General features: G+C 49.2%; 1 protein-coding gene across 2 annotated transcripts; it reads right to left on the reverse strand.

The window, feature by feature from the left end:
- Positions 1–315: 315 nt before the first annotated feature.
- SP8 (Sp8 transcription factor) lies at positions 316–2,825 on the reverse strand. Of its 2 annotated transcripts, none has more exons than XM_060156151.1 (2): positions 2,805–2,825; positions 316–1,815 (listed from the first exon to the last, which is right to left on the reverse strand). In XM_060156151.1, exons 1-2 carry the CDS (start codon positions 2,823–2,825, stop codon positions 316–318), a joined length of 1,521 nt encoding a protein of 506 aa, XP_060012134.1. The 2 variants fall into 2 exon arrangements, with proteins under 2 accessions (XP_060012134.1, XP_060012135.1); XM_060156152.1 differs by lacking the exon at positions 2,805–2,825 and adding an exon at positions 1,971–2,050 and having other exon boundaries at positions 316–1,811.
- Positions 2,826–14,060: the final 11,235 nt, after the last annotated feature.

Below are 14,060 nucleotides of genomic sequence, written 5' to 3' on the forward strand. Positions count from 1 at the left end.
AGGACGAGGAGGAGAGGACCAAAATTAAAGGCCCGGCAAGGCGCTGGCTTGGGCTGTACTGGGCTCCGACAGTGTCACCCGGTGAAGAGAGACAGCCAGGGCCCAGGAGAGCAACGCGTGTTACTTTACATGTCCACATTCCCTTTACAAAGTTGTCACAGAGGGAGTTAAAAGAGAGAGGGACACGGTCAGAAAGAGACAGAGAGAGTGAGCAGGGTGCAGTGTAGAGAGGCTGGAACTGAGGCCAGGACCCACAGGGCCCAAGCGGACCAAGGTGGGAGGGGGAAGGCGAGAGGGGCAGGGGCGGGGTGCGCGTCACTCCAGGCCGTTGCGGTGCCCAGGCTCGGGGGGCTGCAGCAGCTCCGGGGAGTGGCAAGGCGGGCTGCCCGCGGCGCTGTGCTCGCTGTCGGTGTCGCTGCCCTTCTTGCCGCCGCTGCCTGACCCCGCCGAGCCACCGCCGCCGCCGCTGTGCGTCTTCACGTGCTTGCTGAGGTGGTCGCTGCGCATGAAGCGCTTGTTGCAGACAGGGCAGGCGAAGCGCTTCTCGCCGGTGTGGGTCCGCAGGTGCCGCTGCAGCTCGTCGGAGCGCGTGAAGCGCTTGCCGCAGAAGAGCCAGTTGCACACGAAGGGCCGCTCGCCCGTGTGCCAGCGCAGGTGCGCCTTGAGGTGCGACGTCTTGCCGTACACCTTGCCGCAGCCCGGGATGTGGCAGCTGTGCAGGCCCTTGCGCCGCAGGCTCGCCCCGGCCGGACCCAGCCGCTCCGCCTCCTGGCAGTTGGGGCAGTCGCAGGTGGCGCGGCCGGAGTAGCGGCGGGCGGAAGAACGCGGGGAGCCCCCCAGCGGCGCAGACGGCCCCGCGCTCAGCATGGAGCCCCCAGCTCCGGCCAGCGGCGATGGGGCCGAGTCCGGGTAGGAGCCGGGCAGCACCGGCTTGAAGCCATCCATGAGGTGCTGCCCGGCGGGGCTGAGCAGGTGTGAAGAGGCGCCGCTGCTGAAGGCTGAGTGGCTCAGGCCTGAGTAATCCGAGTTGTAGCCTCCGAGCGGCGAGTGCAGCGAGGTTTGGAGCCCCCCGGCGGCGGGGTGCAGCGAGCCGGGCAGCGCCGCCGCGCCGTTCGGGTTCTGCACGTCGATCCAGCCCGCGCCCACGTCCCACCAGCTGGAGGCGCCGGCCGAGCCCACGTCGCCGGCGGCGCCCAGGCCGGGGTGCGAGGGCTTGAACCACGACTCGTATGGGTGCGCCATGCCCACGCGCGGGTAGATGCCCTGCAGCCCGTCCACAGAGGTGTGCACCTTGGAGATGAACACTGGCTGGTGGGAGCCGTCCTGCGAGTGCGCGGAGGAGCCGCCGCCGCCGCCGCCGCCCCCGCCGCCGCCGCCCCCCGATACGCCAGGGGCCTGGAACACCGAGTAGTCGTTTGCGAAGGGAGAGCTCGAGGCGGCGGCGGCGGCTGCCGCGGCAGCGGCGGCAGCGCTGCTGGAGGTTAGGGAGAAGGCGCTAGAGCCCGGCGAGCCGCCGCAACTGAACGAGTCGGTCACCAGGGCCGCAGCGGCAGCCGCCGCCGCCGCGGCAGCCGCCGCGGCCGAGGACGAGCCGCCGTTCCTGGAGGGGCCCGACACGCCGAAGCTCGAGAGACTGGAGCCCACTACGTTGCAGCTGCCGGAGGAGGAGGACGAGGAACGTTTCCAGGGGTGGAAGCCTTTGCCGAAGGAAGATGAGCTGTCCGAGAGGGAGGAGGGAGACGGGCTGGGGCTGCCGATCTTATTACAGGTAGCAGCAAGCATGGCCAAAGGAGTCGATCCCAACCTCGGTTCTTCCTGAGAGAAGGAGGAGAGGAGACGGGGTGGGGGAGGGGAGGTGGGCAAAGGGCCAGTGGGGGAGGGAGGAAGGAAATGTGCATTAGTCCTCCGGTAGCCTCCAAAACGCCCCACTGCACCCCATTTCTCGCTGCGGCGCGGCGCCACCAACTCACCTGGCTCCCCCAACAGCCCCGGCGCCCGGCTGCTTTCTACTCTACGGGAGGGGACAAGTTTGGCTGCCGGCGTCTGATTCGGGAGCAAAGCGCCATGCTAAAGAAGAGTTTGACAAGTATTCTCAGCTAAAACAACACTCTTGCGCACACAAGGCCCCAGGCACTTCGAAACAAACAAGCAAGCAAAAAGTCCAGATTGGGGAGGAAGGAAGATTCCTTTGCGGAGAAGCCTGGGGAAAAACCATTGGATTGCTTTTAAGAGCGCTACCCCTGTAATCCACAGAAGAGCTTTGAAAATCCTGTTCCGGTCCCCACAAACCCATCCTGGGTTGTTTCTCCCAGGCCAAAAGACGTCAAACTATAGGGCTGGCTCGCTCTTCCTGATTTTCTTTAAAAAAAAAAAAAAAGTCTACAATAGTAAAAAAGAGAAAGAGAGACGGGTTCAACGTACCTGCAAGACAAGGCGGGCTGCGGAATTTTCTAAGGGGAAGAGGGAAAATCTGCAGTTTGCCCAGGAGGAAAAACTTGCTCTCTTTACCCTCGAAATCGTCGCACGTAAAATGGGCTGGGCGCACGTCTCCCGGGCGGGGAGAGGCCGGGCGCTGCGAGGTGGCTTGTCTAAATGCCCTTCGAACCTTTTCCTGCTCTGAAAAAAGTGACTCTGCCCCCCTCTCCCCCTCTTTCTTTTCTCCAAACTCACTTGTATTTAAAGGGGGAAAAAAAGCTCTCAATAGAGACTGATAGCCCGTGGCCTGGCCGGGGCGACTTTAACCCCCTCCGATCGGCAATAAAAGGAAACTAATTAAACCAGCAAGAGAAAATCCTGAGACTCACCCCTAGAAGTGAAGTTGCCATCACACAAAAGTGCCCTCCTCCTCTCAGAGGATCTTTTTTATATTGATAAATCAGAGGCAGTGTTTTTTTTAGAGGTGTGCAATACAATGATCAGTTCCGCCCATTCCACCACAATTGTAGCTCCCTCTCCGGCTTTGAAGTGCCGCGGAGGCGCGGCCAGCCAATCTGCGGCCTCGCCGGGCCGCGCCGCGCGCGCGCCGTGAGGTCATCGGCGCCGCCGCCGGCCGCCTCGGGGGGGTGTGGGGGGGTGGTGTTTGGAGCGGGAGCGGCGCGGGTTACTGTGTGTGTGTTGCAAAGCGGTTGTGTGTGTGTATAACAGTGTAACTGTGTACAAGTGTGACCAAGCTGAGAAGAAGACACTGCAGACTGAGGGATGGGATGGGGGAGGTTGGGGGCAAGAGTATAGCAGTGTAACAGTGACGGGGGAGGGGAGGGACAGTGCAGAGAGGGAGAGGGGGTTGTGAGTGACAGTTTAGCTGCATGTGTGACAAAGGGGGGTAAGAGGGACGGACCAGTAAAGTGTTGAGGGGAAGGGTGTGAGTGTAGTGTAACTGTGAGTGACAAACCTCGGGAGAGAAGAGGGACAGTGCAGTAAAGTGTGCGTGGACGGGGGAGGTGGTGTCTCAGTGTGTTTGGTGTTGTGGGAGAGGAAGGAGTGTGAATATGAGTGTGTGAAAAGAGGGGGAGGATGGATGAGTGTGTGTCCGCTTGATGTGGGAGAGACGAAGGCTGTGTGAATGTTTGTGTGAGAGAGAAGGGGGGAATCGTGTGTGCTTGTGTGTGTCTGTGCCACAGAACTGGGGGTGGAGAACAGGAACAGTGCAGTGAAGTGCACATACGTAAAAGAGAGACATGGTGATTTGAAGAGTGAAACTGCGAAGCTGAGTGAGGCTGAATAAATATTCACAAACGCTATCACTGTCGCCAACTTCCTCTGGTTTCCTGTAGCTCAAATCTTGAGTGATTTTTCCCCCCTTAATTTCATGGATACTATCACTACATTTTAAAAGAAAATCGTATTAATACCTTCCTCTCCTTTCCTGGCTCTACAGCCGAAGGGTAGAAATTTAGGGAGGCTGAGGGGTATTTTTTTAAGAGAGTTAGGGCTTGTGTGCGCCTGCGTCAAAGAGTTGTTACTTTGCTGCGGTAGCTTTTTGTTTTTTCTTCTGAGGTGGGATTCGGCTTTGGAAGTGCAAGTCTCACTCTAGGGGAGAGGGTGTGTTTGTCCCGTGGCGATGAGTAAATTTCAATACAAAAGGATTAGATAGAGAAGGGGGTGGGAGAGTATTGTTTTTTCTGGGGGTGAGAAATTGAGCGTTTTATGGTATTTAGGAGTTTTCGCAGGAAATCCCGCCGCCTCTTTCTGAGAAAAAAAATCAGGATTTTGACTGAAATCTTTGAGTTTTATTTATCTGAGAATAGAAACAAGCTGTTGACAAATCGTGGACCACATGTATGGAGGCGTCTGTGTCTAATGGCGTTTGGGCCGGATATCTATGAGTGTGTATGCATGTCAATAGACAGTTCAAATTTGGTGGGTTTTAGAACTTGCTTGCCATTTGTGTTATTAGTTGCCTTCAGAAATGTAATTACAATTTCACTGCCACCACAAGGGAACATCATAAACTACAGAAAGCACCATACCAGTGTAACAAAAAGTCCACAGCCCTTGGAGCCCTATTGAATATTCATATGTTTAAAAAAAGTAATTCACATTTTGAAGCAGTTGCAAATGCTCCCAGAAATCTAATTTTAAGTCGGAGTTGATTAAAATGATACTAGCTGAGAGAAGTGTTTTGTTTTGACTGGAGAAACATGTTAATTTTATTATTGTTTTTGAACCTTCCTCAAGTACGTCACAGCTTCTGGAGATGTCAAAAAGAAAAAAAAAATCCTCCTGGGGTTTACTGAACTCCAAAGTCAGGTTGTAGCATTTGTTTCATGGAACAGAGTTGAGGCTGATGTTTGTGGTATGAGAGTGTGTTTCTGACCCCTTTTTAACAGTGTTGGGATATTGACTGTATATCATATATATCTATTGATTAAGGGGGTAAGGTACACTCTTATACTTTGAAGTAAGTGTGAAGTAAATTAATGAACTGCTTTCTTTCTCTGAAGGCTGACGCTTACCATAAATGTCGTGTTTCTCCCTGCAAGCCACTCTGAATGATTTTAGCGTGTTGAGAAGGCGTGACAGGCCAGCCCAGAAGGAGGAAGGGGTGGGGGAAAGGAGGGAACTCTGTTTAACAAATAAAAGAGAATTAACTTCATTGCTTTGGTCTCCTTCTATAATGATATTCATTTTAAGAACCTAATATACAGTTGTTCAAATTTGGGGTTTAATTCTAATCAATACCATCATCCTCAAAGGTGGAGAAAAAAAGGTTTGAGGGAAGACTCTCTTCTATGAATAGTTATTTATTTTATCTTTTTATCCTCCTATCTCTGGTAGGAAGTGTGGCAGGACTATTGAAAAGTTAAATACTGATTCTGAGAGTAAACAGAGACATTAACCACTGTTTCCTTAAAAATGCTAGGAATTAGAAAAACAGCATCATGTGATTACAATTTTGAGTATCTACCTCTAAGATTTCATTTATATAAATTCACTTTAGAATCATGTAATTCTGCCTATAACAATGGATCACAGTGTTGGTATGGATTTAATGAACACACTGGATTTCTCAGTTTGCGTAAGGTTGGCTCGCAGCAGATTTTCACAAAGGTTTGCACGTGCATCTTTCTTCATTATGGAAAAATATATTTATGTTTTCATGTATATGTGTATTCCATTTTTTCCCATTTTTAAGTTAGGTGTTTATTTTATAGTAGTAGTGTCAAAGGTTTTTTCTCATCCTACCCCCCCCACCCCAAAAGAAGTGGTTAGTGTTTGTCATAAGGCATAAGACAGCAGAATTTAAAAGGAAAGACAAAGAGAATTATATAATTGACCAAAAATTAAAACAACAATAATCTTGCTTCTGGTTTCAGTGAAACTGGTCTTAATAGCAGCTCTTTCTCCACTTTGCAGAAGTGACTCTATTATTTTTGAATCGCCCACAGGAGGGAACATCTGTAATCCATTGTAGATAGAGCCTGTCCAGCAAAGCATTTCATGGCACATCCAGTTCAGTTTACTTTTGGTGATATTGATCACTGCTCTTGAGTATTATACCATAATAATATGGAGGTTTGGAAGGGGAAGAAAGACAGGAAGTGCAGCCTTTCTAACATTAATTAAAAGTTTCCCCACCCCATATGAAGTTTAAGTGCTGGCAGGGAGAGGGGTAGATGGATATTCTGCTGTTTCTTGCAAACCTGTGAGATCCACTTTCAATAAAGCTAAAATCTATTAGCATTCTGTATGCATCTGCAGCATAAATTTCATTTGAATTTCAAATTTAATAAACCAGGAGGTTTTTAATCATCCCTGGTTTTATTTGTTTGATATTAACATGCTTATTGACCGGGTCTGGTGACCAGTTTGATCATTACAGGACAGCAAAAAGTTAATTAAAACGACCACAGCCCCTTAATCATATCATCTGTCTCATCCATGTCGCTCTCTTTATTACCGGTGATGATGGATAGTCTCCCAGATTAATTTCTCTGTTTCTTCGATTTGGACAACAGCTTTTGGGACCTAATTTACATCCTGGGGACAACTTGCTCAAGTATATCTAACACCTTGCAGCTACAATATACATCAACATCTCCTTAGATGGAGTGGAGAAGGGGAGCTTTTTTGCAGCCGGGTTTGAAGACTAATCAATGCTGCAATCTGGAGCTCTTACGCTTTCACAACCAAAGAAATGGAAGGTCCAAAAAAAATTAGAGGCCTCGATCCCTGCTTTTCCTTTTCGGGGAGTGGGGAATGAAATATGCCTCTGCTGTTTGGTTAAATAGATTAAAATGTGTAGATAGAACGACAAGTAAATAAAACCATTTGTAACCATTAAGTACAAGTGGGGATTTATAGTTGAAAACATCAAAGTTATCCAGGCTTTCAAGTGTCCGGCCACACATCTACACCAAATAAGGTTTTGAACGTATTAAGTGTGGTCTGGTAAATACACAGCGCTGAAAAGCCTAATAGAAAAAAAAAAAAGTACACATGAACTATATAGGCGCCTGTCTCTGCTGGGTACGTTTAAACCGGGCTCTTCGCATTTGGCTTTCCTGAGCGTTGGCAGGGACGCGCAAGCTCTGGAAGCTGACCGGCCAGTGCCCGCTGAAGACCCAGGTGCCCTGGTGGGTGCCTCTCCCCAAATAGGGAGACAGCCCCCAATCCCTGGCCACTGTTCGGGGACCTCGTGCGCGGACTCGTTGGCTATTAAATAAAGCCCGAAGTAGGGTGGGGAGAGAGCCGAGCGCCGCCGGCGGCTGCGGGGAGGAGCGGTCTGGGCCAGGTTGGGGGTGTCTCCTCGCCCGGAGCTCTCTAGTCAAAGTTTCTTTCCTGCTGAAAAGAAAATCTGGCCAGGCATGGACCTGTGGATTCCTGAGGAGTGCCCTTTTGCTGTCTATTCCTGCTTTCGGGCAGCTTTACTAGGAAGTTGCCTAACATTTCCTGGGAAGGGAGGTAATAAAAGCCCCTCGCTGGTGGCAGATTGTTGAGCTGTAGGTGGGAAGGGATCAGTCAGCCAGAGCCCAGAGAGGGCTGTATTTTCCTGATTGGAAAATGGGAACTTCCATACTGAACAATAGCCCCTATTAGTGAGGCTATTCGGTTTCAAACTATCCGGCCACGTTTACAGCCGAGTCCTTACTTTCCTGGTACTGCTTAATTGGATGCATTTGTTGACCACAGCGAAGCAGTAGTGACTCTTGATCTACTTGCATAGGATCTCCGGCTGGATGCAAAGCCTTGCCTTGGTGACTCTTTTTAAATAAATAGGACTGCTTGAGAAAGCACATTATTTCTTAATTGACTCGATCCCCCCCCACCATCACACTGCTTAATATTTATTCTTTTTCTCTGACGCTTCGAAACATTCAAAAGTTAGGGACGTTTTAATTGAAAGAGACTCATCTAACTTAGGATATTACATCCTTTGATTCCCTTTAGCTAGGGCATTCAAATTGCCTATATTCAGAAAGACAAGGGAGAGTTTTCCAGTATATCAATCATATGAATGTATTGGTAAATTCATAGATAGGAAAAATATGAAGATATTTAGCCAAATTGGTATTTCTTCCTATAGTAAAGGAAGAAAAATCATAATTCCTTATTTGTTGTATGCATGCATACAATGTTCATATCGTCATAGTATGTTGATATGATCGTGTGCTAGGTCTACAGGCAGACGTGTACTCTATGGTATATGTCGTATTCATCTCCCTGACAGCCCACAGATGAAATTGATAATTAATTCTACAGCACTTCATATTTCTCTTTCATCACGTAAATGAAGGAAACACATGTAGGGAAAAGAGAGTTTGCTCATTTGGGGGTGGTGTGTGTGTGTGTGTGTGTGTGTGTGTGTGTGTATTCTTGTTGTGCAAGGCAGGAGAGAGAAAGAGAGAGGCTTAGACATTCAGACAAGTTTGTCCCTGATTTTTTCCTAGAGTGGATTTGTTTCGGCTGTTTTCTCTTTTGGTATTATATATCACTTTCTCACAGCTAACACGCAGACTTAAAAACTACTAAATTATTATCCTCAACAATATTGATTTCTTTTCATTCTGTTCTATTACTAGAGGAGGTAATGCTCCCAGATTACCCCGTCGTCTCCACCAGACGGGTGACAATTGCAATCGCAGTTTCGGGAAGATAAATGTTACTCTGGGAATTGTGTTTAATTACAAATAATCTAGGAGCTGCACCGGGTCTCTAGGTTTAACTGCACATGTGTTCACATCATTGTACAAGGTTTACAAATGGGTGATATTTGTGAAAGGGGATACATTTCGCTTTTCTAAAATCAGGGGACAAACTAGGATGCGGCCACTTGGGGTTTGTCTCAGAGATAACACAGACCAAAAAACACCAATAACAAAAAGTTGGGGCCTCAGAGTACTTGAAAGCGTAAGAAAATTTTTTTCCATTGACGTTTACCTTCAGATCAATTTTATGAAAATGAAAACCTGAAAATAAACCAGTCTTTGTTGAGTTCTTAAAATCTCTTAATGTAAAACCATTTTTGTAGAGAGCATTTCTAAACTCACAGATTCAATTTTCTTTTCTTTCTTTCTTTCTTTTTTTTCCTCGCAGCCCTGTAGATTTTCACTGAAATAGCCCAATGGTTATTTTTTACAGTTCCTCTTGTAACTCAGCTGCTACCTTTGTGTGTCTGATTCTTTGCTTCTACGGCAGCTCAATTAGTGTTGTTTGTGTGTGTGCTCGCTTTTTTTTTCTAATAGTCTTATTAACAAAAAAAAAAAAAAGGTGGCGAACAGGTTATTCTCTTAACCTGACCTGGCTGTAAGAGTAAGATGAGCAGCACTGAACAGATGTCCCCATTTAAGCCGTTCTTTTCCCACATGCCTGCTGGATATTGCAGGCGCGCAGGAAGCTCGCTTCAAACCTGGCCCATTTCAGGCCATAATGGCCACGTTATTTCGGCCCAGTGAACACGAACAAAATCGCGTGCTTTAGAATCATTCGACTCTGAGTCCAGGAAAAGCAGGGGGTGTGGTGGCAGTGGGGGTGGCTAGGGAGGGGTGTGTATGAGGGGGAGCTGGGGTGGGGAGCCGATTTCATCTCGGATCGCAGGAACAGAACTTGCTCAAAAGAATTTTTCCCCAGCAAATATGGTATAATTTACAGCGCAACTTAATAATCCGAGGGGCAATGCAAAAGCCCTTTGCGTTGTAAACCGCTTCTAATTACCTGCCAGAGCAATTAGCTGACTATCACGAAGAAATTAGATCGCTCAATGTAGCATAAATAATGCGAATAATTTTGTAAGAAGAATGGAAAGCGAGACCTGGTGTTTCTTTATAAGGAAATAACACCTCGTACTGTACGAGCCCTCCATGAACACATATTAATGTCCAGGCATGCATGGCAATGAGTCCGAGCAGGAGCCCTCTGGCTGCGGTTCAGCACTTTTTCCGTTTACGTATGCGGGGTGAAAGTCGGCTTCCAGGCGTTCGATCTCCAGTCTTCCAGCTCACAGTAATTAACACATAGCGACTTCAATGGGAAAACCTGTTTTCCAGATGATTTTTACAATGCAGCTTTATGTCTCATTTGGCAGTTTAAATAGCTGGAGTTGTTTTCTGGCTTCATCTCTACTATCATCTGTTGAGCATATTTTGCTTAGTATATTGAATCCCACCCAAAACTTGGGTACAGGCTTTCTCTAACTTTTTTTTTTTTTTTGAAGAAGTGGGGATATCAGAAGTCACTCTGAGGACACTAGGGCAAAAAATGCTTGTGGGGACGTGAAAGATATCTGCTTTTCTGAATGAGGTTGTACAGTATATTGGAATATTTTTTGTGTGCCTCACTTTAACTTTTTATTTAAAAATCTACCTCAGTCATTTTATATATGTAACTCATTTCTCTTGACTGAGTGATTCCTATAGGGGGATTCATATGGTGAGTTCACACATTTCTAAAAGATTTTTGAAGAGTAAACAGAAAACCCAATTTTGGAGGAAAGCTGACCGTGCATTTAGGTGTCTGATAACACCATCGAGCTCTTTGGAATTTACTGGGTTTGTAAGTCACAAAGGAGAAAACAGATTCAAAGATGTTTGGAAATCGAATATGTGCGCCAATACCCACCCCCCCCCCCCACACACACACAAGCTGTTGCTCACAGCTCTACGCGTTCCAGTGCCGTCAAAGTGAAGGGAGTCACGGGTCCCTCTTTCCCTTGTGAAAGAGATGGGTTATACGTTTGGGTCAAGTTGAATCGGCCTGCAGAGCTTCCATGGTAATCGAACTGGACGTCTGCATTGGTCACTGCAAAGGGTGTCTTGTGAACCCTGGAGTAGCTTGGTCCCGCACAGCCGTCGGGGTGAGTCCCGCCCCCGCAGACCCTAGTGGATTGGGGTTAGCGCCGCCACACCCCCATACCCCGCTCCTCCCTACGCATCGCCCAGGTCATGTGTGAGCATCTTTCATGCCTGTTTTCAGTGAATTTTTGCAGGACTTCCCAGTGGTCTTGGCCCAAACAGCCTCACATGCCCAGTGTCCTCCTTCTGAGAAGACAGAGACGGTTTGGCTTGTGACTGGAGAGTTCTAGATGGAAACGGAAGGAACCTCAGTGATTAATTTCGTCAACGCAGCCTACAAATTGGGTTACTGCTGCTTACGGCATCACGTCTATGCAGTCCTCCTCCCTCTTCAGACAGGCGCTAGCCACCTCAGGCTCATTTCCAGGAGCTCAGGGCTGCAGGGTTAGCGGGAAGGATGGATACAAGCCTACAGAGAGGGGGACCCACTTAGCAGATACCGCCCCCACTCTAGAAGGTGTTGGAAATAAAATATCTACAGCAATTCTAGGAAATTCGTGACATGATGCGCTAAACACTTGAGTTCAAGGGCGTCTACCTTACCCGCGCGGTCCCCCTTCCAAATCCAGACAGAAACGCCCATCTCGACTAAAGGAGGTGGCACGTTTTCATTGAAGGCTTGACAAGTAACGACTTCTGTACTCAGCAGAGGTTACTTTTCAAGAGGAAATAAAACCTTGATTCTTGCTTATGGATTCTGGAAAAGTAATAGTTTGCTCAGATACTGAGAACGCAATTTTCCACAATCGCCTCACCGGAACGTAACCGACTCACGGAATTGCATTTTGCAGCTCGGTTTCTCCCTAACACTTAGCACCACCCCTCCCCCAACGTCGCTGTGAAGATTCTCTCTCTTAAATAACAAGGACCCTGCTGGCCACCAAGGAAGGCTGCTGCCCCATTTTAATTCAAAACAAGACCAGGACTGCAGGGTTTAGAGAGTGGGAGAGTGAGGTTCCAACTTTTTCCTCTTGAAATGTCTGCACTTAACCCGCAATAGGCAATATAGTCCTTTTTTCCTTCCCCGTTGTCTTTATTTAAAGGTTTCTTTCTCAAATTTTTTGCAGTTTCTTAAGGTGAGATAAATAAGCTGAACTAATTATTGTCATGTCTGTAATTGCTCTAAAAACATTTTCCAAAGGGGCCTCATAAGGCAAACACATAGCTCTTTGATCAACACTGAAGAAAGCAAACACTGGAAGGACCAAAGCCCACTACTTTGGAGTCTACACTCTACATTTACAGCCCTGAAATGGAATGGCCATTACCTTCAAAAGGGCAGCTATTAACGGCAGAACGTTCTCATTTTTCTGTAGGTGGTACTTCAAGTAGTTTTTTCAAGATGACACCTATCCTAACAGAGGCATAACCCCCGCCTCACCTCAGCCTCACCACCGTGAAGCTGGAAAAAACAGTTGCTGCAAATTGAAACGATTTGACTAGTACTGTCCAAGGTCAGTTTGTTTGAAGCTTTCTGTATAAAAATGTTGGAAGAACTAAGGAATCCACTTCAAAACTTTTTCTGCTCTGGTTCAAGAAGAAGCTTCAGAGAACAAAAGGAAGACAAAACTGATTTCTGCAATTCTGGCATACTTATCAATTGGAACTCTTGTAGCAAACTAATAAAAGCCAAAGTCAAAGCACAAGAAGCATTGTTTGTTGTTGCTAAAAGACACCCGCACTATCGATTTTATTGACTGACTGGTATTATGGCATTAAAAAGAGTGTTTTGCTCAATTTCAGTGTTTCAACAGATTTTAGCAGATTGAACTGAAAATAGGCCAATTGATATACGTAAAGTTTCAAAATAAACCTTAGACAGATATGCACAACTTGTTTTATTAGGCGATTTGCTGTTGATTGACCAGCTGAGTATTGACCAAAACTGTTCTTTCTCGTAAGCTTCGGTGATTCGAATTTCCTTCCCCTTAGGTACCTAAGATTTAAGAACAGAAATTCCAGAACGGTCAGAAATAAGTAGGAAAATTGTAGGTTTAGAAATCTGCGGGAGGAAATTAAAGTCAACTTTAATTGTTGACTTTAAAAAGGCCTGATCTGTGCAAGTTCATAACTCAGCTGGAGGGGAGAACCTCGCGGATATCACGTAATGCGTCGCCAGCCACCACGCTTTGCGCAGGGGCAAGACTCGCGGAGACCGCCGTAGCCACAGGAAGCCGCGAAGATCCCTGCGTTCCCGCGATTAATTGTCCGGGCAACCGCAGAGGTGCTCCCGCTCTCGGCTTGCACGTATGCCCGGGGTGTTTTGCCCTCCAGAGGGTACTTTTGGTTTCATGTCCCTTCTCTGTGCTGTGGCTATCTAAGAGTTCGGGAGACAGGCAAGGAAAAAACCAAGACTGTAGCCGAGGGGTGGGGTAGGGGGATTAGAAGGAAGAGAAGACGCTCCCCCTCACATCCGCCTGCAAAGGTGGCAACCGCCCAGCGTTTTTCCGCAGCTGAAGCTCCCCAAGAAGTCAGCTTAGTATCCCGTCCTTGGGGACTCTAGGATAAAAGGTGAGTAGTGGACAACTTTCCCCACCCGTCGCAGTGGGGAAGAAATGAGCGACGGTTGTCTGGGAGGCGGTCAGGAAGACCTTGCAAACGAGGGGTCGTCGGCCTTCCCGGCAGTCTTCCGGAGCCTGGAGCCGGAATCTCTGACAGACCGGCACCCAGCAGTCACAGAATCTGCACTCCCCCTTCTTTTCTCCCCTCGCCCCCGCCCCCACCGCGTTTGCCGGCCGTCCCGGGACCCGCGCGCCAGCCACTGCCGGCCTAGCGCGCAGGCCCGCGCCGCCTCGCACCTTCTGGCCCCGGGCGCAGGCCGCCCGCCGGGGGGCACACGCGTCCCCGCCCGCCCGCGCGGTCCGGGCTGCGGCGGCAGCCGGAGCGGGAGGCGGAGGCGCGGGCGCAGGGCTCTGCCGCGGCCCGGCCCAGCCCCGCCCCGCCCCGCCCCACCCTCCGGCCCTCCCCTCCGCTTAGCCGCGCTCTCCCGCTGAGCGCCGCCGCCGGCTCCGCGCTCGGCCCGGCTCGGACGCCGCCGGCCTCCGCGGCTTCCCGGCCTGGAAGGCTGTGTCGGCTCCCGCCAAGGGGGAGGCACCATCCCGCCCCGCGGCGGTCATTTCGCGGGGACTCCCGGGCCGTCCACAGAAGCCTCTTTCCGCGGGCCGGACGGGACGGGAGTCGGGTGTGAGGCGGCGGCTCCTTACCCCGGCACTCAGCCGCCCGCCCCGCTCCTCCTCTTTCCCTCCCCGGTCCCTCCTCCTCTCCCACCCC

The sequence above is a fragment of the Lagenorhynchus albirostris genome, chromosome 8 (genome assembly GCF_949774975.1).
Source record: "Lagenorhynchus albirostris chromosome 8, mLagAlb1.1, whole genome shotgun sequence".
NCBI classification, from domain to species: Eukaryota; Metazoa; Chordata; class Mammalia; order Artiodactyla; family Delphinidae; genus Lagenorhynchus; species Lagenorhynchus albirostris.